The sequence below is a fragment of the Mauremys mutica genome, chromosome 11 (assembly GCF_020497125.1).
Source record: "Mauremys mutica isolate MM-2020 ecotype Southern chromosome 11, ASM2049712v1, whole genome shotgun sequence".
Lineage (NCBI taxonomy): Eukaryota > Metazoa > Chordata > Testudines > Geoemydidae > Mauremys > Mauremys mutica.
In genome coordinates, this window is record NC_059082.1 from 48,900,608 (window position 1) to 48,923,633 (window position 23,026).

General features: G+C 48.4%; 1 protein-coding gene across 1 annotated transcript in view; it reads right to left on the reverse strand.

The window, feature by feature from the left end:
* The window catches only part of ATP6V0C (ATPase H+ transporting V0 subunit c), a 30,281-nt gene extending 26,871 nt beyond the window's left edge, over positions 1–3,410 (reverse strand). The window contains exon 1 of the mRNA XM_044979891.1: positions 3,135–3,410. Coding sequence (XP_044835826.1) covers positions 3,135–3,210 — 76 coding nt within the window. The 5' untranslated portion in view covers positions 3,211–3,410. The remainder of the gene's footprint in view (positions 1–3,134) is intronic.
* Between the last annotated feature and the right edge of the window lie 19,616 nt (positions 3,411–23,026).

Genomic DNA, 23,026 nt, shown 5'->3' on the forward strand with positions numbered 1-23,026 from the left:
TTTAGGGTGCTGGCTCTGAGAGGGGGCTCAGGGCTGGTGTGCAGGCAGGGGTTCAGGCTCCGGGAGGGGGCTCAGGGCTGGGATGCGGCTTCCTGTCAGGCAGCACTTCCCTCCTGGGGCTCCTGGTCAGTGGTGCAGTGTGGCTGCTGCCAAGGCAGGCTCTCTGCCTATCCAGGCCCATGCTGCTTCCAGAAGGGAGCAACATGCCACTGCAGCCCTGGGGGCAGGAGGGCCAGCACATGACTCCATGTACTGCCCCTCTACAAGCACCAACCCCGAAGCTCCCACTGGCCACAACTCGCTATTCCTGGGCCATAGGAGCTGCAGGGGGAGGGATAGCTCAGTGGTTTGAGCATGGGCCTGCTAAACCCAAGTTGTGAGTTCAATCCTTGAGGGGGCCACTTAGGGATTTGGGGCAAAATCAGTACTTGGTCCTGCTAGTGAGGGCAGGGGGCTGGACTCGATGACCTTTCAGGTCCCTTCCAGCTCTACGAGATAGGGATCAGTGCTTGCAGGCAGGGGCAGCACACAAAGGGAGATCTCTGCCTCCTCCCCCCCAGGGCCACACTGGCCACTTTCAGGAACAGTATGGGGCCAGGGCAGACAGGGAGCCTGTCTTAGCAGCAGCAGCCCCACTGTGCTGCTGGAGATCATGATTGACCAGTTGGTGACCCCGATCTACATCATAACACTCTACTGCAAAGAATAGCATCAACGTGCAGAACCCATAGAAAGTAGCCAATAGGGGAAACTAAAGGAAGGCTTCGCCTTAATTCAAGGGAGGTAATTATACCCATGAGCACTCAAAAATGACACCACCAATGAATCAATAAGGATCTTTCTGTCTACTGCTTGCAAGAGTAGGTATGACATTTTGGACTACTTTATACCAAAAATTCTCCCATCCAGCAAGGCTGATCTTTCACAAGCCTACTGGTGCAGCAGAGACTTAGGTGTTTAGCATCCAGATCATGTTGTGTTGGTGACCACATAAGGAATGAGTTGCCCCATCTGCAGTGTACACTGCAGAAGAGCTGTAACAGATACTTTAGCATTTTTTATTTATTGATTTAAAATTCAGTTGTACGAAGTTGGGGGTCAGAAGTAAATGGCAGCACATGAAATGCCAAAGTTAAAGCTTTATAACTATTAACAAATCAAATGTCAAATTATAGTCAATATCTTTAAATTTAAGAGAGACATTTTCAAGCAGCATCTCCCACTTTGCCTACGTTTCAATCAATGGAATTTTGTCCATTTTTGTACATAGTGAAACTGATGTTTGACATCTAAAAAATAAAAGTGTAATCCTTCCAAACAATTTTATCTCCCATCTACAAATGGAAGTATGGAGAGGCTTGCTAGTTTCTGCTTGTGTAATGATCATTTTAAAATATGTTAATTCACCTGTCTACTTAAGGAATATCTGCATACATTTTGAACTAAGCAAGGATGACTTGTAAGTGTCAGACATTGGAGTAAAAATGGCTATTCATAGCTGGGAAAAGTTGTAGTAGTATGTAAACCATTGCATTACTATTTGGTCAGTGGCCTTTGCCATATTTACAGTTTTACTTAACAGAACTAAATCCAGACTTTTCAAACACAAGTCAGTATCACACCAATGTAGTCCTCTGTCTATAGAGTACAATGAAGGACTGGGTGATTGTGCAAAGCCAGTGAAGGATTCACTGCTTTGAGTTTAGTGGCTGAAGGTGATGGGAGTGGTTTCCTTTAGATTTTCCCATATATGAAGTGAAAGATGGTTCCTCATGGCTTTTTATTCTACAAAAAGAAGGAAGTTCCTAGAAGATCACAGTGACAGATTTGCTTAATGCTATGATTAACACATCTAATTCATTGGACTGAAGACCACATACCTCAGAAGAGCTAGTTGGTTAACCAAGGTTTACATTTATACTGACATTTACAATTTGTCAAAGTCTAGTCTGTCAAGTACTAACAGCCAAAGTTAACCCATAACCTTAAGTGATCTACATTTACATAATTTAGGTTGGATGGAATTTAGTTGCTTGTTTTAAAGGTGACCATCCTGTCATAAGCCTGAGAACACTTACTAGTAGTCATATGACCCTGTATCCACCAACAGCTCTGGGGTCATTCACTAAATCAGAAACTCACTCATTACTCAGATTTACAGTAAGTGGTGCAGCTATTATAGATCAACCACTTACATGCCCCCTCTTTGCAAGGCTTCCATTGGTCAGAAATGTGGACACCTATTCAGCCATATGGAAACAGCCTCCCCAATCCCACCCCCATTACAGCAACATTGTCCTTACAACACGTTTGCTAGGAAAAGCCCTCTCGAGAGGGCACCTGCACCAAGTGCCCTAGCAAGATGCTTCTAGCTAGTTCAGGCCATCCGCATTAGGAAAGAATTGTGCGTGGCAAAGAGCCTACCAGCCCCTACACCCTCCCTGCAGTCAGATGATCAGCCGGGGGCTCCTCCACCGGTTGAGGCTCCCCAGTGACGTCAGCCTCAGACCCTCTGCATCTCACCCTGGAGCCCCCTCCCTCCGGAAGCTTCCGAGCGCCCCCGGTAGCCCGGATGGAGCAGCTGGGAAGGGTTGGCGGCAGGAGGCGGAGAGAGCCGAAGAGCTTCGGCAGGGGGGAGCCGCAGCAGCAAGCGACGGGAACTGCAGGCTCGGCGGGGTCCGCCCCCGCCGTAACAACCCGAAAACCCAGCGAATAGGCCACCCCCGCCCATACCGTGCCCGTGGAGCGGACAGCGGCGTCCTGGCTGCCTTGCGGGGGAGTCGCTCCTGCCTCCCAGACAGCCCAAAGGGTCAGCTCCCCGGCGGGCGGCGCTGCCCCGCGGCGCTCTCAGAGCCCGACCTCCACCCCTGCAGCACTGCCGAACAGCAAGCCCTCCGCTAACCCCTCCCGCCCGGCAGCTATCACTCCCCAGGTCCCGGAACCGCGAGCCTCCCCTACACCCCATCGCGGGGCTAATGCAGTCGTCGCCCCCGCCCGAGGGCCGGAAAAAGCCTCCCCCCCGGTAAGGGCGCAGGCTCCACCGGCACCACGCAACCCCCCCACGCGGCGAGGGAAAGCAACTACCGCCCCCGGACCGCCGAGAGCTCGGGAGGGGAAGGAGCCGAGGGTCTCACCGCTGAAGACCATGGCGGCAGAGGCGCCCATCACGGCGAAGAAGGAGGCGTACTCGGGAGCGCTGCCTTCGGACATGGCTGGGCGGTGCTGGGCCGGGCCGGGGTCGGTGCTTGCGCGCTGCGGACGACAATTCTCTCTACCTCGGGGCTCCGGCTCCTCCTCAGACAATGCTCAGCGACAAAACTGCGGAGGCCGCGCTGGGACGGGGCACAAGCCGAGCTGGAGGGGTCGGACGCAGGGAGCGATGACAGCTCGGGTGGGTGCCTACTGACGTGCGCTGCTTGCGGACGCTGCGCTCTAAATACCCAACCACCGCAGGACAAAATGGCGGCCGCCGACCGGTCACGTGACCCTCCCGCTGGCGTTCCCTCCTTCCCCCGCCCCTCGGGGATCAGACCACTCACAGCCAGGTGGGTTTCACGCCTCACTCATGGACATGCAAACGCCATTCCCCAGCCTACAACACCGTCAAGCACATTATCCTCCGTTACAAACCAAACAGGGTCCCATCCATCGGTCTCCAAGCGGCGTGAGAGGGGATCTTAATATCATCTTCCCCCTTCTTCCTTGCGCAGATGGTTTAGTCCACTCTCCACTTCACTTCCTCCCGGCAAAGGGTCCGCCGCGTCGGCTACAGCTGAGCGTGATTCAGCTCACATTAGCATATGGGGCGTGTCCATCACAGCCGGCCCCTCCCCTTTTTGAGCTGCGAGGAAATAAGGACTGTGGGGTGGGGGTGTTTTTTTGGGGGTTCAGGGAGTGGGGGGAGGATAATGCCCTACGTCAGAGCAAGTGCAGCGCAGGGGGCAATTGCCTAGGCCAGTGCCCAGAGTCCCCAGCTCTTTCCTGGCCAGCAGGATGCTGCAGAGGCCTGTGGGGGGAGGGGGTTAGAGATGCTGGGCTGCTGAGCATGTAAAAAAGTGGAGGAAACGCTGTCATTATTACATGTATAGGTGACAGCCTGCTGGGCACCTTATAGTCATAAGACCGGCCACACTGGGTCAGACCAATGGTCCATCTAGCTCAGTATCCTGTCTGCTGATCATGGCCAATGCCAGGTGCCCCAGAGGGAATGACCAGAACAGATCATTATGAAGTGATCCACCCCCTGTCACCCAGTCCCAGCTTCTGGCAAACAGGCTGGGGCCACTCAGAGCATGGCATTACATCCCTGCCCATCCTGGCTAAATTGATGGACCTATCCTGCATGAATTTATCTAGTTCTTTTTTGAATCCTGTTATAGTCTTGGCCTTTACAACATCCTCTGGCAAAGAGTTCCACAGGTTGACTGTGCATTGTGTGAAGAAATACTTCCTTTTGTTTGTTTTAAACCTCCTGCCTATTAATTTCATTTGGTGACCACTAGTTTTTGTGTTATGAGAAGGAGTAAATAACACTTCCTTATTTATTTTCTCCACATCAGTCATGATTTTATAGACCTCTATCATAACCCCCCTTAGTTGTCTCTTTTCCAAGCTGAAAAATCCCAGTCTTCATGGTCGGTGGGTTGCATAGGCTGGGGGGGCCCAAACAGCCAGGTGTGGCCCCATCCCCTACTGTGACCGCTCCCTGTGTGTGTCTCCAGTCCTCCAGCTCCAGCCCCCAGTGCTCCAGATGGGGTTGGGGAGGTTGGGGCCTTGCACCGCCCACCTTCCTGGTGCTCTGGTGGCTGGGGCCAAGCACCACCCACGCTCCAAGGCTGGGAAAGCTAGGGCCATGCGCTACCCTCCCTCCCGCGCTCTGGGGCTGTGGGGTGTGGGCTGCCCACCTTCCCGGCACTGGGGAGGCTGAGGCCACGTGCTGCCCACCCTCCCACGCTCAAGGCTGAGGCTGCGTGCCACCTACCCTCCTGGTGCTCCTTTGGGGCTGAGGGGCTAGTCGTGGGACTAGGCTGGTGGCTGCGGTAGAGGGGGAGGGCTCTGGGCTCCAGGGGGGTCAGAAGGGAGGGGCTCGGGGATCCAGCGGGGGGTGGAAGGGGCATGGCCTCGGGCAGAAGGGCAGGGCTGGGGGCAGTTTGCATGCCACCCATGCCAGTTTTATTAATCTGTCCTCATATGGAAGCTGTTTCATACCCATAACCATTTTTATTGCCCTTTTCTGTACCTTTTCCAATTCCAATATATCTTCTTTCAGATGTGCGTACCATGGATTTATATAGAGGCAATATGATATTTTCTGTCTTATTATCTATCCCTTTCCTAATGATTCCCAACATTCTATTCGCTTTCTTGACTGCTGCTCCACATTGAGTGGATGTTTTCAGAGAACTATCCACAAGGACTCCCAGCTCTCTTCCTAAAGTGGTAACACTTGATTTAGACCCCATCATTTTATATGTATTGTTGGGATTATGTTTTACAATATGTATTACTTTGCATTTATCAACATTGAATTTCATCTGCCATTTTGTTGCCCAGCCACCCAGTGGGTCCAGTGGGAAGCCTGATGAGATTACAGTGCCCATAAGGAGCATGCAGACAAAGGATGGATGAGGGTGGGTATGCAATACAAGGCTTTGCTGACTTTATTTCTTTTGCGTAAACTGGGAAACCCCGATACTCCCTCTCCAGGAGCTTCTGCTCTTTTCACCCCTACTAGTGAGACTAGATAACACACCACCCCCATTTCCTCCACCCTTACTACTGAGGCTGGATGGTACCTTGCCACGCTCCCCAACCCCCTACGAACTAAGGTCCAGTTGACAGAAAGTGGCCACAAGGGAAAGTCATCTGGACAGGGATCTGGCTGGGCAAATAATACTGTTCATAGATCCCTCAGAACCAGGGACTGACTCTGTTGTGGGACTTCAAGCAAGAGTGGTCCAAGGAAGGAATTGGTTGGAGGGCTTTGTTCTATTCTATTCAGGTTCTTATACTTCCCTCATCGCTATAATGTTGTCCCCTATTCCCATCCTGCTAGTGGAGTAGGGAGGAGATCAGGCTGATGGGTGCCACCGTTGATGTGGGAAGGAAATGGGAGTTTCTTCTCCCCAAGAAACACTTCTCTTCACTCCTGACTGGGAATCAGGCATTACGGGTTGTATTCTTAGCTCTGCCACTAACTTTGTGTGCAACTTTGGCTATGTCACTTAAGCTATGTCTACACTAGCACTTTTGTTGGCAAAACTTTTGTCAATTAAGGGTGTGAAAAAAACCCACCCCTGACCAAGAAAAGTTTCATTGACAAAAGTGCATGTGTGGACAGCACTGTCAGTGGGAGAGTGTCTCCTGCCAACATAGCTACTGTTGTTTGTTGAGAGTGGTTTAATTATGCCAGCAGGAGAGCTTCCCTCCCGCCCCTCCGGCATAGAGCAGCTACACGGGAGACCTTACAGCGATGCAGCTGCGGCAGTACAGCTGTAAGGTCCATAGTGTAAACATAGCCTTAGCTTCAGTTTCCCTATCCATGAAATAGGGATAATAATAGTCATCTGGCATTTCTGCACAAAAGATACCCTTACCCCCACAGAACTTCTGAGGTGCTCTCAACTGTCTCTTGGTGGGTGTATTCCTTCTTCTGAATTTGTGCCATGATCTTCCCAATACTACCACTGTTTTCAGCCTGTATTCTCCACTGCTGTGTTAGCACTACTACAAAGCAGCCATCTTTGATTCCCTTTACCTCTGCCATGACACCTATCTTCCAGTGTCCTACATATTTGTCTCTCAGTGTTTTCCATTCAGGTTTTAGCCAAGATGGAGTCTGTTGGGTTTTAAACATTTTATTATCACATCACTGAAATGTAGTCAGACCCATATCAGGCTAGCTCTTTTGAAAGGAGAGCTGTTCTTCTTTCAAATCGAGAGGTATCGTCTTTGTCATATTCCTGATGTTCCAAGCAGCAATCTTTAGTGCTTTTTTAATTTTCTTTGGTTTTTGACCACATTGAGGATGATCCGCCAGCTGCAGTAAGCTAGCCAGATTTAATTTGGGCAGGCAATGTTTGAGGCACCTTTTCTATCCCCTTCCCTTACAAAGGGAGAGCAGTGCAATCCTAAAAAGGGCTGCTCTGTCACCTGGGGTGTTGCGGAGCTTCCTTGCTGCCCTTGGGTCAGGGATGGGTGACCAATGACCCAGGCCACCTGCGTGCAGGCTTGTGGCTATGACTGCCAGGAATCATCTTCAGCTGTCACTTTACCACTTCCCCCTTGCCACAGGACTTTTGAAGAGAGATGTGCATGAATGACATGAGCGTGAAGTTGATTAAAATGGGAGAGTCGTTGCACTGGGACAATCCCATTTTCTTGGCTGCTGAAGGTTGGCCCAGTAACACAAAAGCTGTTACAGCTGGAGGCTTCTTTAGCTGCAGTGGATAGCCTTCTGTAGTGCCCCATCATGCCTTTTGCCTTTATGTTGCTGCACTGCTTTTCAAGCCGTTGGACCAATATATTTTGCCTTGGCTACCAGAACAGTCTTCATATGTTTGGGAGGACAATCCCTAAATCACCGTCAGTTTCCACACTTCCGGTTACCCTCACCTGGTTTAGCCCACCTGCTAAGTCAGTTTAACAGGGTGTGACATTGTTGCATACTTAAAGCTACTTGGAGCCACAGGTGAAAGCTGGGTGTACAGGGAGGACCACAGAGGAAAAGAACCACTCAAGGAGTGCAGCAGTTCAAATCACTCAAAGGTATTACCTCTCCCATACACCCTTACAGTGTAATTAACACACACACACACACACATACTCTCAGCCAGATTGCAGAATAATTTACACATGATTTAACAACAATCCTGAATCCTTTCAAAATTATACAGCACAGCCTGAAATATTATTTTATTTCATTGAATCAAAATGCGTGAATAAAGTTTTAAAATTACTCTAATTCTGGTCAGCTTGTAGCTGTTTATCATCATTCATTTAATTTATTAACATTTCACAGTCCATCATATCTCCAATCCAACTCTTAAATAACAGTATTATAAGAAATCCATGGTCATCTACCAGTTGTCGGGCCACTGCTGCACACCTTTTTGACCCTCACAGTGAAGGGAGACAGAACTCAGATCCTCCTGCTCCAAAAATCCAGGCTTCATGAGGAATGGCTCATAGCTATTAACAGTGTGGGGCTGATAGCACACAGCTGAGTAGCTCTGATTCTGTTCAGTAGAGGGCTGTGATATGCACTCACGCTAGCCAATTCCTTCTGGGCCTGATCTAAAATCCATTTAAATCAATCAAAACAGTGGACCTTGGATCAGGCCCCATCATAGTATTCTATCTCTCCACTAACAACCATGCAACAAAATAGTTGAAAAATATACAGTAAGGGGAAAGAGACTATATAAGGACACATAACCAAGGGCTACATGGTGCTCTGCCAGAGAACCACACATGATATGGAAGATGTTGCAGACAGCTTCAATTATGCACATGCAGCCACAGAGACTATGGGTTCCAGCATGCAGTCCTGCATCTTAATTCAATCATCCTTTTTCTCAGATCTAGGTGTAGCATTGTATGCTGGGACCTGTAGTTAATTATTAATTGTTATTATTGTTCCCAAAGGTCTCAATTGCGATCAAGACTCCATTATGCTAGGCAGCAAACTCTTACGTAGACAAGCAGAGCTTAAGGATAATTAACCTGTAGAATAATTTATCTAGGAAGTGGTAGATTTTCCATCACTTGGAGTCTTTAAAACCAAGACTGGATGTCTTTCTAAAACATATGCCCCAGCTCAAACAGAGTTTGTGGTCTTCATGCAGGAATTGCTGGGTGAGGTTCTCTGGCCTGTGTTCTGCAGGAGGTCAGGCTAGATGATCAAAGCAGTCCTCCTGGACTTAAAATCTATTAATCTTATAGTCTAATTAGAAATGAGGCACAATAAGTGAGTGTGGCAAACAAAAGGAGGGCAGGGATGCGGGCGGTGAAGATAGGAAAATGCAATCACAAAGGTTGGCTATGTGCACAACTCCATATTTCCCAATCATCTGAAAGTTGAAAAGATATCAATAAAATTGTCTCTCCCAGATTGCTGCATTACTTGAACATCCTTCATTGGCTGATCTCAAGTAGGCATCATGGAGAGGGTACTTCTGTAGGAGCGATGTGAAGGGCGGGAGGGGAGAGGCCTTACAAATTAATTCAGGAAGTGTGTTTCATATATAAGGAGCATTTTGGAAGAAAGCACAGAGGCAGTTGAGGGATAAGCAGGTAAATATGTGTACAAGGCTGGCATACTGTTATTTAAGGGTTGGATTGGAGATATGATGGACTGTGCAATGTTAATAAATTAAATGAATGATGATAAACAGCTACAAGCTGACCAGAATTAGAGTAATTTTAAAACTTTATTCACACATTTTGATTCAATGAAATAAAATAATATTTCAGGCTGTGCTGTATAATTTTGAAAGGATTCAGGATTGTTGTTAAATCATGCATAAATTACTCTGCAACCTGGCTGAGAGTATGTGTGTGAATTACATTGTAGGAGTGTATGGGAGAGGTAGTACCTTTGAGTGATTTGAACTGCCACACTCCTTGAGCAGGGAACAACAGAATTGTGAAGGGTCTTCAGTTTGATGCAGATGGGAAACCAATGGAAAGTATCAAAGATGGTGTCATAAACATACAGCTAAGGGTAGCATAAAATCCCTCCTTTACCTGTAAAGGGTTAAGAAGCTCAAATAACCTGGTTGGCACCTGACCAAAAGGACCAATGAAGGGAGAAGATTCTTCCAAATCTGTGGAGGAAGGTTTTTGTTTTGTCTCTCTTTGTTGTTCTCTCCAGGTCAGCGAGGAAGCAGGGCAGGGAAAATACATGTCCTAAAGCCATACTTGAACTAAGCATCTAAGATTACAAATTGTAAGTAATAGGATAGAAATGTGTTAGATTATCTTTTATTTTATCTTGTGAATTTCCCCTATACTAAGAGGGAGATTTATTCTTGTTTTTTGTTGTTGTTTTTTGGTTGTTTTTTTTTTAAACTTTAAAGTTTTGCCTAGAAGGGAATCTTCTGTGTGGGGAAGGGATAGCTTGGTGGTTTGAGCACTGGCCTGCTAAACCCAGGGTTGTGAGTTCAATCCTTGAAGGGGCTACTTAGGGATCTGGGGCAAAAATTGGTCCTGCTAGTGAAGGCAGGGGGGCTGGACTCGATGACCTTTCAAGGTCCCTTCCAGTTCTAGGAGATTGGTATATTTCCAATTATTACCTTATTACCCTGTAAAATTACCTTCCATTCTGATTTTACAGAGGTGCTTCTTTTACTTTTTTCTTTATAATAAAGTTCTGTTTTTAATAATCTGATTGGGTTTTTAGTGTCCTAAAAACCCAAGGCTCTGGTCTGTGCTCACTTTGATTACCTATTTGGTTGGTATATTATTCTCCAGCCTCCCTAGGAAAGGGGCTTGGGGGGATATTTTGAGGAAACAGGAACTCCAAGTGGTCCTTTTCCTGAATCTTTGTCTAACTCACTTGGTGGTGGCAGCAATACCGTCCAAGGGCAAGGAAGAATTTATGCCTTGGGGAAGTTTTTAACCTAAACTGGTGGGATATAAGCTTAGGGGGTCTTTCATGCGGGTCCCCACATCTGTACCTCAGAGTTCAGAGTGTGGAGGGAACCCTGACAGATGGGGTCACACTGGAGCAAAAGACTGTGAAGATGACCTTAGCAGTTGCATTTTGAATGGATGGCAGATGGGACAATGTGTGTGTAAGGGAGGCCAGAGAGGATGAGATTCCAATAGTCAAGATGGGAGACACTGAGAATATGAACTAGAGTTTTTGTGCTGTGGACAGAAAGAAGAGGCTATATTTTTAAAATTTGTGTAGGAAGCTGCAGAAAGCTTTGGAGATGGACGGGAAGTGTGGGCCAAGAGAGAGGGAAGCCTCATCAGACATGACTCCCTAGGTTAAGAGCCTGAGTGACCAGGAAGTGTTGTCAAAGGTGAAGCAAGCATGCAGGGAAAGGGGGCTTCAGGAGAACAGATAAAGGGTTCAGATCTGGCCATGATAAGTTTAAATTGTTGATGAGGCATCCAGGAGGTGTCAGAGAAACAGGCTAAGATATGGAGTTGGATGGCGGAAGATAGGTCAGGAGTGGAAAGGTGGATTTCCAAGTCATCAGCATAAAAACAGCATATAAATCTGTGTGAACGGATGAGATCTCCAAAGAGAGGATGTAAAGCAAGAAGAGCCATCTGCCAGGGATGAAGCCCTATGGGCTACACAGAGCATGGGAGAGGAGTGGTCCCACAAAGATGCAGAGGGAACAGCCACAGAGGTAGAAGGAAAACCAAAACGTCAGCATCACAAAAGCCGAGGGAAGGCAAGATTTCGAGGAGAGTATGTGGATCGTGTCAAAAGCAGCTGAGGAGTCTAGGAGTATGACATAGAGGCTGAGATTTGGCAATGAGCAGGTCTCCAGAGACCTTGGAAAGAGCAATTTTAATGGAGTGAGGAAGGCAGTGGGTGCATGTAGTGGGTTCTGAGGTGAAGGGGAAGAGGGAGATAGGGTGGTACGTGGACAGGTAGATGGGATCAGGGTGGGTTTGGTGAGGATAGAGAGGCCAGAGTGTGTTTGTGCTGTGAGGAGAAGGAAACAGAAGGTTTGGCTGTTTGGGCCCCAAAAGGCTGTATTTGGCCCATGGCCAGCACTTAGGAGGTCAGAGAAATGATAAAGGATTGGGGTTCCTGCCTGGTGTCTTAGCCCTCTGGATATGAGTGGTGGCTAATCCACTGGCTGCTCATCCACTGCTTTCCAGAAAAGCTGAGAAATTCTTTCAAAGTTGTGACCCAGTGTAATGCTGGGGAAAGGTGCCAGCCTATTTAATTCCTGAAGCAAGAGAAGGCCTATCTGCTCAGATGAGAGAGGACCCACATAGCTCAGGACTTAAGTGATTACAGAGGCCAAAGAATGAAAAAGCTGGGATGGTGCCTGTTACAGGGTCCATGGGGTGCAGTTTCGACTGTGGGACTGCTGAGCCCTCTGTCCCACCAACTTGGGCTGCCTCTCACACGGTGATGCTGATGTCAAGCTAAAAATCTCTGACAGGTACTGCACTTGCACAGACATCCACACTCAACTGTGTTACATGAACTATCTCCCAGCCACTCAAGAACCATCCATAGGGAGGCTCCAGCCAATTCCCCCCAGCTCCAGCACTACACCCCAGGACTGTACCATCTTACACTGCTCAAGGCTCCCCTGGGCAGTGCAAGTTCATTAGTTTGCCACTCCCTCAGTGTGGAGTGGATACACATTAGCCTTTGTAAACTGAGCTCAAATTTCCCAAGCATTCCAACCAAAACACATGGTTTTAGGTAAAATATAAATCAGGTTTATTAATTATAGAAAGATAGATTTTAAGTGATAAGCGATAGGCATAAAGGTCAGAGTTAGTTACCTTATGAAAACAAAAAGTAAACACACAGTATTCACCCACGAAAGCTCATGCTGCAAAACGTCTGATAGTCTATAAGGTGCCACAGGATTCTTTGCTGCTTTTACAGATCCAGACTAACACGGCTACCCCTCTGATACTTGACACAGACTAAGTTCTACAAGCTAAGCAGGATTTGAATCAAGCAGTGTCTCACTCTGGCAGATGGCACAAGCAGGTTACAGTTCCTCAATGCACAGACTGGACTTCCTTTGCAGCCTGGGTCTAATCTCCCTAGATCCAAGTCTTTGTCTTAGGCCTGGTCTACACTACGAGTTTATTTCGAATTTAGCAGTGTTAAACCGAATTACCCCTGCACCCGTACACACAACGAAGCCCTTTATTTCGATATAAAGGGCTCTTAATATCGATATCTGTACTCCTCCCCGACGAGGGGAGTAGCGCTGACATCAGTATTGCCATTTCGAATTAGGGTTAGTGTGGCCACAATTCGACAGTATTGGCCTCCGAGACCTATCCCACAGTGCACCATTGTGACCGCTCTGGACAGCAATCTGAACTCAGATGCACTGGCCAGGTAGACAGGAAAAGCCCCACGAACTTTTGAATTTCATTTCCTGTTTGCCCAGCATGGAGAGCTGATCAGCACAGGTAACCATAACCATGCAGTCTGAGAATCGAAAAAGAGCACCAGCATGGACTGTACAGGAGGTACTGGATCTGATCGCTAAATGGGGAGAAGATTCCGTGCTAGCTGAACTACGTTCCAAAAGACGAAATGCCAAAACATTTGAAAAAGTCTCCAAGGGCATGATGGAGAGAGGCCACAATAGGGACTCAGTACAGTGCCGCGTGAAAGTTAAGGAGCTCAGACAAGCGTACCAGAAAACCAAAGAAGCAAACGGAAGGTCCAGGGCAGGGCCGCAGACATGCCGCTTCTACGCTGAGCTGCATGCAATTCTAGGGGGGGGCCGCCACCACTACCCCACCCCTGACTGTGGATTCTGAGGAGGGGGTAATCTCAGCCATGCCTGAGGATTCTGTGGAGGGGGAAGATAAGGAGGAGGAGGAGGACGATGAGCTTGCGGAGAGCACACAGCACTCCGTTCTCCCCAACAGCCAGGATCTTTTTCTCAGCCTGACTGAAGTACCCTCCCAACCCTCCCAAGACAGTATCCCAGACCATGAAGCCATGGAAGGGACCTCTGGTGAGTGTACCTTTGTAAATATAAAACATGGTTTAAAAGCAAGCTTTTTTTTAATGATTAATTTGCCCTGAGGACTTGGGATGCATTTGCGGCCAGTACAGCTACTGGAAAAGTCTGTTAACGTGTCTGGGGATGGAGCGGAAATGCTCCAGGGACATCTCCATGAAGCTGTCCTGGAGGTACTCCAAAAGCCTTTCCAGAAGGTTTCTGGGCAGTGCAGCCTTATTCCATCCTCCATGATAGGACACTTGACCACGCCATGCTAATAGCAAGTAATCTGGTATCACTGCATGACAAAGCCTGGCAGCGTATGGTCCCGGTATTTGCTGGCATTCAAGCAACATCCATTCTTTATCTCGCTGTGTTATCCTCAGGAGAGTGATATCGTTCATGGTAACCTGGTTGAAATACGGGAATTTAATTAAGGGGACAGAGGTGGCCGTTCCTACTGGGCTGTTTGCCTGTGGCTGAAAAGAAATCCTTCCCTGCAGTTAGCCAAGCGCGGTGGGGGGGGGGGGGGAGGAGGGTTGGTGCTGAGCTTTTTCGCGTTTGGCTAGCAGGGATCTTCCCTGATACCAGCCATGCGGTGGGGGGAGGGGTAAAGCGATCATCCCAGAGAATTGGATGGGGGGGGGGGTTAGTTTGGTTTCTGCTGCTGCACGTTAACAGGAAAGCGGCAGCAGTCAACGGGCTTTGCTTGGTATGTGGGAAAGGAGGGCGCTGGTTTTATGAAGGCTGCAGAAACCGAAAGACAATGGCTTACCATGGCTGCATGCAAGCCAAATTCTGTTGCCCGGACCTGCATCTGTGATCTCTAATACCAAAGGCACAGGCACTCAATATCAAGATGCAAAATGCGACCCTGTACTGAAATCACATGTGCTATATAATGTGAATAGTGTTGTTCACCGTGAAAGAGTATAAGCATTGTTCTGTGAAATGTATCTTTTTAAATACTTCTCTCCCTTTTTTCCCTCCTTCCCGCAGCTGCAAATTTTTCAAGCCTCCCTCCTCTGTCCCGAAGGCCATCTCAGATAAGGTGGCGAAAAAAGGACACAAGACGAAATGTTCTCTGAAATCATGGAATTGACTCGCAATGAAAGAGCTCATCTGAATGAGTGGAAGGACACGCTATCAACGTACAGGAAAGATGCCAGTGAACGTGAGGACAGGAGGGACGAACGTGAAGAGAGGAGGGATGCTCAAGATGAGAGGTGGTGGCAGGAAGATCAGAGGTGTCGGTAGGAAGATCAGCGGTGGCGGGATGCAACGGTGGGGCTGCTGCGTGATCAAACTGACATGCTCCGGCGTCTAGTGGAGCTTCAGGAATGGCAGCAGGATCACAGAGTCCTGCTACAGCCCCTGTATAACCGCCCTCCCAGCTCCCCAGGTTCCATAGCCTCTTCACCTAGACGTGTAAGAATGCGGTGGGGGAGGCTCCGTGCACCCGCCCACTCCACCCCGGTGGACAGCCCAAGCAAAAGGCTGTTATTATTTTGAACTTCTGAAGTGGCCTTTTCCTTCCCTCCTATCCTTCTCCCAAACCCCACCCGGGCTACCTTGTCAGTTCTCTCCCTCTTTTTATAATCAGTTAATAAAGAATACATGATTTTTAAACGATAGTGACTTTATTTCCTTAGAAAGCAAGCTGTGATCGAAGGGGGAGGGTGGGTTGCTTACAGGGAATGAGTCAATCAAGGGGGCGGGTTTTCATCAAGGAGAAACAAACAGAACTTTCACACCCTAGCCTGGCCAGTCATGAAACTGGTTTTCAAAGCTTCTCTGATGCGCAGCGCTTCCTGGTGTGCTTTTCTAATCGCCCTGGTGTCTGGCTGCATGTAATCAGCGGCCAGGTGATTTGCCTCAGCCTCCCACCCTGCCATAAACGTCTTCCCCCTTACTCTCAGAGATTGTGGAGCACACAGCAAGCAGCAATAACAATGGGTATATTGGTTTGGCTGAGGTCTGAGCAAGTCAGTAACGTGCGCCAGCGTCCCTTTAAACGTCCAAATGCACATTCTACCACCATTCTGCACTTGCTCAGCCTGTAGTTGAACAGCTCCTGACTACTGTCCAGGCTGCCTGTGTATGGCTTCATGAGCCAGGGCATTAAGGGGTAGGCTGGGTCCCCAAGGATAACTATAGGCATTTCAACATCCCCAAGAGTTATTTTCTGGTCTGGGAAGTAAATCCCTTGCTGCAGCCGTTTAAACAGATTAGTGTTCCTGAAGACCCGAGCGTCATGAACCCTTCCCCGCCATCCCACGTTGATGTTGGTGAAATGTCCCTTGTGATCCACCAGTGCTTGCAGCACCACTGAGAAGTACCCCTTGCGGTTTATGTACTGGCTGCTCTGGTGCTCCGGTGTTAAGATAGGGATATGGGTTCCAGCTATCGCCCCACAACAGTTAGGGAATCCCATTGCAGCAAAGCCATCCACTATGACCTGCACATTTCCCACAGTCACTACCTTTGGTAGCAGCAGCTCAGTGATTGCTTTGGCTACTTGCATCACAGCAGCCCCCACAGTAGATTTGCCCACTCCAAATTGATTCTCGACTGACCGGTAGCTGTCTGGCATTGCAAGCTTCCACAGGCTTCTCAACGGTGAGGGCTGCTCTCATCTTGGTATTCTGGCACTTCAGAGCAGGGGAAAGCTAGTCACAAAATTCCATGAAAGTGCCCTTACGCATGCGAAAGTTTCGCCGCCACTAGGAATCGTCCCACACCTGCAACACTATGTGATCCCACCAGTCTGTGCTTGTTTCCCAGGCCCAGAATCGGCGTTCCACGGCTATAACCTGCCCCATTAACAGCATGATCTCCAAAGTGCTGGGGCCCGCGGTTTGAGAGAATTCTGTGTCCATGTCCTCATCGCTCTCATCGCTGCGCTGCCGTAGCCGCCTCCTCCTTGCTTGGTTTTTCAGGTCCTGGTTCAGCATAAACTGTACGAGAATGCGCGAGGTGTTTACAATGTTCATGACTGCTGTCTTGAGCTGAGCGGGCTCCATGCTTGCTGTGGTATGGTGTCTGCACAGTTCACCCAGGAAAAAAGGTGCAAAACGGTTGTCTGCTGTTGCTTTCATGGAGGGAGGGGTGAGGCTGTACCCAAAACCACCAGCGACAATGTTTTTTGCCCTATCAGGCAAGACTTAGACTTAACAGATCAAGACTTAACAGATCAAGACTTTTAAAATGATACCTCACAAAGCATGCATTGTACAACACACATAATAATACCATAGTGGGAATAAGGGGTTCCAGTGTGCAACTTTGAGGTACAGAGTGTCACAGTGCCATATTGACAGTCCTGGAGACTGAAGGCCTCTTTCTAGCTACAGAAGAGGTACAGATGGGCAGCTGCAGTGCAAGCTTCTCCCCTAGAGGGATCATATTAAGGGGTGAAAAAATAGCCCAGTCTCTACTCCATACTCTCTTTGGCTCCTCGAATGAGCATGCTTGTAATATGATTCTCTTTTCTGTGATGCGGACATGTATCTAGTGGGAATGGGAGTGATGTCATTAAGTTAATTTCACAGAGGCCATTGAAAAGCACAAGATGGCAGTGACCAAAGGCTCTTGTCTCAGAAGAGGAGGCGAGAGATGAAGAGATGACTGTATGTGAATGGTGATGAACGGGAATGGGCACAGAAACCATTGCACAATAACTTTCGTAATCCTCCAAAAGCTTAAGCTCTGATTCCTGTTTGCTTGTGTCTCAAGAGTATGGAGATGATTGCAGCAGCTCACTGCAGCCAGCTGTTCCAACTGTAAGGGTAAAGCAGCACAAGCAGTGCTTAATCTGTGCCGGGGCAGAGCCCCGGCTCCTCTAGGTTTAGTAGTTCAGAGCCCCAGCACCTCTTGGCTTGCTGCATCAGAGGAGTGGCCGTGTTAGTCTGGATCTGTAAAAGCAGCAAAGAGTCCTGGTGGCACCTTATAGACTAACAGACATTTTGGAGCATGAGCTTTCGTGGGTGAATATCCGATGAAGTGGGTATTCACCCATGAAAGCTCATGCTCCAAAACGTCTGTTAGTCTATAAGGTCCCACAGGACTCTTTGCTGCTTTTACAGTTATCAATGTAAAAAAAAATGGCTTAAGCCCCGGCACCTAATTGCTTGATCCCTGACCTCTTTCATTGCACTGAGCACACAAGACCATTAACATTCTTGCTATTAAGGGACTTTCCAAAGTCTGGAGAAATAAGGAACCAGCTAAGAAATGTTTTGATTGTCCTCCACGCTGGACAAAAGAGGTTAATAGTGAGTAAGCTACATATTAATCACTGAAAGCAAAACAAAGCCTAGCGCTTCACTTTGCAAAGCTCAGACTATCTCCAGGGAAGTCAGGAATATTATTTATAGCTGGATCCAGTTGTATAAATTGCTTGGAGCTAGACAGAAAAAATACAATCTTTAGCTAGAATCATAGTATAGGAGGGCTCTTAAGGTATCATGTCCCCCCTTTCAGTGATTAAAGAGAACCCAGATTCACAGGGCCAAATTCTGTCCTATTTATACCCTGGCCATGGGTCTAACTCTAATCTCATTTAGAAAGATGTAAATCAGGAGTGACTCCACTGAAGTCAATGGAAATACACTGAGGTCAGAATCAGATCCATCGACTTTAGTTACAGGGCCAGTTCCTCAGCGGGTGTAAATCAGTTTAGCTCCACTGGCTTCCAAAGAACTGAGCTGATTTCCACCCGCTGAGGATCTGACCTTCCCAGGCTGGATTATACGCTAGTTTCCTTTATCTCCCTCTCTCCAGGAAGATACAAACATTCCCCAACTTTGTTTGTCCCTTGTGCCAAATCCTGGGTCCAGCCATGGCCTGAGGAAATGGACTGTGTCCTATAGGGCTCGGTGGATGGAATCTTCTCCATGGGCTACTAAGAGCCCTCTAGCTCCTGGGCTCGCACCTCCATGGAGGAGAGTGGCTGGTGAAGCCCACTGCTGAGGTACAGGGAGAGCCATGGAACACATCATACAGGGGCTACAGACCACTGGCCTCACTCCCTGTCCCTGGCAAAGCAGAGCCACATTGATTCCATGCTGGTGAGGGCCCTGCACTGCTGGTGCTGGAGGGCATGTGTAGGATTAGCTCCATTCCACTTCCAATATGGTTTACTTTAGTGCCTTTACCTGTGCCGAAACCCAAATGCTGAACAACCAGAGGCCACACTGGCAGCTTCCCTGGAAGGACAGGCATGCATATCATTTGCATGTAATATAGCAGATTGAAACCATCTTCCTGTCTTAGCCTGAGTGACAAAAGGTCCCATTAGCATGCAGCATTCCTGGCCTGGACACACCGATCCAGAGAGAGCATTGTATACTGGGACCCTGTAGGGTTGGGTTTTCAAAAGCATTCAGTGTTGGCTTAACTCTGCTCACATTGGGTCAGTGGTAAAACTCCATTGACGTCAATGCAGCAGAGTTAGGTCAACACTACAGGAGCTGGGTTAAGCTGAGTGCCTTGGAAAATCCCACCCTAAGAGTATGTCTACACTACAATAAAAGACCAATGGCACAGCTGCAGCTGGCTCGGGTCAGCTGACTTGAGTTCAGGCTGCCAGGCTATAAAATTGCAGTGTAGAGGTTTGGGCTCAGACTGGAGCCTGAGCTCTGACTCTGAGACCCTCCCACCATGCAGGTGTTAGAGCCCGGGCTCCAGCCCCAGCCTGAACATCTATACTGCATATTTTAGCACCCCAGCCCGAGCCCTGTGAGCACAAGTCAGCTGACCCAGGCTCTGAGGCTTGGTGCTGCAGGTTCATTGTGGAGCTCCATGAGCTGCATTTCAGCCACGCCAAAGTAAGCAAGGTTTCCTTGCCTATTCCTGCATCCACTAAAAGCAACTGGAACTTGGCCATTTACGTCAGCGGGTACATGATGGGGCCCTTTGTTTCAAAGTTGATATGTAGCAGCAGGCCAAGTCCTGGGGCAAAAATCTGTCTGGCGATTGGTCCTGCTCTGAGCAGGGGGTTGGACTAGATGACCTCCTGAGGTCCCTTCCAACCCTGATATTCTATGATTCTAAGTCCTTATGTGTTGCTTCTTTGAAGAATCCACCACCCATGGCTGTCAGGGTTTGTAGGATCAAGGCCAGAAATTGGTTAATCCTGGGACTGGCATTGCTCCCTATATAAAGGAACTTTAGTGACACAAGTACTAGCAGAGCCCTCTGTTATGTGTACACACTCTGTGATGTGTGCACACTGGAAATGTGTGTGTATGGTACATTCCACCCTAGTCTCTGGATTATAACTGATAGAAAGTCACTCGGCCCGATTCTTCTCTCATGCTGGTCTCCATAAGGAGTAACTCAGCTGATGCCAGTGGTAACAGAGCTACCAAGTGTTGTGCAGTTCCAGATGGGATGTTTTTCACAGACGAGAATGTCACTGATCCCCGCCCACCCCCAACAGCCAGAGGGTGGGGAGGGGAGAACATGGAGCTGCACAACATTTATAGCTGTGGCTGGGGTAGGTGGATGGCATCTGGGGTGCTGGAGTAGCTGGGTAGATGCTAGGAGGTGTTTGGGGGTGCATGGGGTGTTGAGATAGGCAGATGTGTACTGGGGTGTATGGGGAGGGAAGTTTAGGGTTGTCCAAACCAGCTCGTAGTATTTAAAGAGTTAGCCCTGGCCTACAGAGGTGTTTACAAACATGGTCGGTCTAACATGTAGCTACAGTACCACATTTTAAAACCAATCTGCTTCCCTAGTCTAGACATGGTTCCAGACAGACCCGCAGTGGGAACTGCTGCTCCCACACTAGCTGGTGGTTCCTTGGAGTCAAGGGCCCCAGGCCCCACATCTAGAGCTCCCCTTTCGACTCACAGTCCAAGCTTGGTATTCCAAGGGTCCCACCTCAGTCTTGCACTGATAGTTTTAATCCTCTGGCCCATCTCTTAACCTTGACTGCTCTGAATTCTTCCTGCACACTGGCTAGACACCTTCCTTCCCTTGAACCTCAGGTACCAGGTTTGGTTGAATGAAGGATCATATGATTCTTATCTCACTCACAGAAATCAATGCACCAGTGTCTCCATCCACCCTGTGCATGTACATATCAAGGGGCAATCATGGGAACTATTTTCTTCCTCTTAACAAAAAAGACAATGGAATTCCTGATGATGGTGCAACGTCAAGGGTGAGAATTTAAACAGCTGGAAGACAGAGAATCCAAAATTATAATTCCCACAGCACCTGTAACTCAGCTACATTGCAGTTTGAGGCATATATTTAACAGCATCTGTGCAGAATATGAACAAGGTGTGGGGGGGATGCACTACGTTTGCTCTGGGGACCAAAACTTCCATTTTCTGACTTTGTGCATTTAATTGTATGGTGCATTAACATAGAAGTGTGTGTGTGTATTGCCATATTAAATGTAGAAAGGAGAGCAAATGCAGCCACAAACACACCCACCTCACTAACAACAGCACAGTGATCCTCAGATGACAGCAGTTTAACAGCTCTGTCACTGAATATGAAAAGCCATCCATCTGATAGTGATGGATTTACAGTGGCTGCTGGGGGGGAAACAGAAGCAGAAATCTGTACTCTCCATCAGCCATACATGCAGAAGCAGGAAGAAAAGGGTCCATGAAGGAGACTGGATGAAATGTGATGCTGCTGCTCCTGGCAGAGTAAAATAAAATTCATGCATTACCGATTTTGTGAATGGTGTGGCCAGTCAGCAAGCCAACTCTATTTAGGGACAAGCTCACAATATCACAATGAGAAGAAAAGCGTAGAGCCCTGCCCAGTGCCCACCACCGATTAGTGCATGAGTTAACTAAAAATAGGGTTACCATACGTCTGGGTTTTCCCGGTCACAGTCTCTTTTTTGATCCCCCGCCCTCGGCCCAGACATATTTTTCAAATACCAGGCAATGTCAGGGATTTTTGCAGAGCAGTTGTTGCAGCTAAGAAAGAGCTCCAATTGGTCCATTTCCGCATTGGCATCTGATTGGTCCAGTCCCCTGCAGCCACAGCTGCTGGATGCTGCCCACCCAGGCCGGCTCCCAGCCCTGGGGAGGGGGGTCTCGCACGGAGGCACTGACTGATGGCTGTTGTTGTGTACTGGGTTTGCACCAGTCACCCTGCCATGGTGACAGGGAGCGACACTGCCCACTTCACCTTCAGTGAGTACCCCTGCTGAGCGTATCCCCTCCAGCGCCCCTCATATATTCCTCCCAGTACACACACTCCTCTAGCAGCCCGTAGGTACTCCCTGCACCATCCCCAACTGTACCCCACTCCAGCTCCCGCCTCCAGCAGTGTCCGCTTTTTGGGAACCTAAAATATGGCAACCCTAACTAAAAACAACAGAGCCAGAAAACTGCAGAAGCTCCAATGACATCAATGGAGTGAAGCCAGTTTACACCAGCGGAGGATAGGGCCCATATCCTGACTGTGGTGAGAGGAAGGCACAGTTGGCAATCTTGGATTCAACTCCCTGCCCTCCTCAGCAAGCACATCCTGTAAACACTGTACATCCAGCAAAGTCACTTCCTCCTTCCTGTGACCCATGCACAGCCTCTCGGAAAGCACATGACTAGTTATGGGTTGAGGTTAGGAAGGGAATTTTCCTCTAGGGGAGCTACATATTCCTCTGAGGATGGAGACTTCAGAATCTCAGATCACTGGTGGTTTTGCTACGTCACTCAGGCCCTTACCAGTGTCTGTCTGTGCTGAGCTGGTTCCTAGGCTTCCTGATGGAGAGGCTTTTGTGTCTAATCTAATCTAATCTAATCTAATCAATTTTTCTCTCTATTCTGTCTCTGTCTAACAGTGGTGGATCTTAACTTCCACAGCTCCAGAAAGCAACGGTTTCCCACAACATACTAAAATTCCCATTTTGTATATGTTCCACTATATCCTTTGAGGAATGGGCTGCTCCAGACTGCCATCTTGGATGAATGTAAATGGAAAATTGTATTGTGCTTTCTCAGCTTCTTCATCAAACACCAGCAGCAGTTCACAGCTCCAGGGGATGATGCAATGTTTTTCATTTTCTTTCATTTCCACATCCCGTTTACTGCTGACTAGCTGCATCACTTGCTTCCAACAAGGTCATGTGACCCCATCTCAGCCAATTGTTATCACACCCAACCTATTGTCCAGCTAAGTGAGGGCAATGGCATAAAACTGCCTTAGGCAACATAACTGTCTTGGAGCCAATCAGATGAGGGATTGGCATTTCAACTACTGCATATAACTGTGATACATCCTCATTTATCCAAAGCTCTCAGAGAGATGCAGGGCTGGCTCCAGGCACCAGCTAAAGAAGCAGGTGCTTGGGGCAGCCAATACCAAGGGGC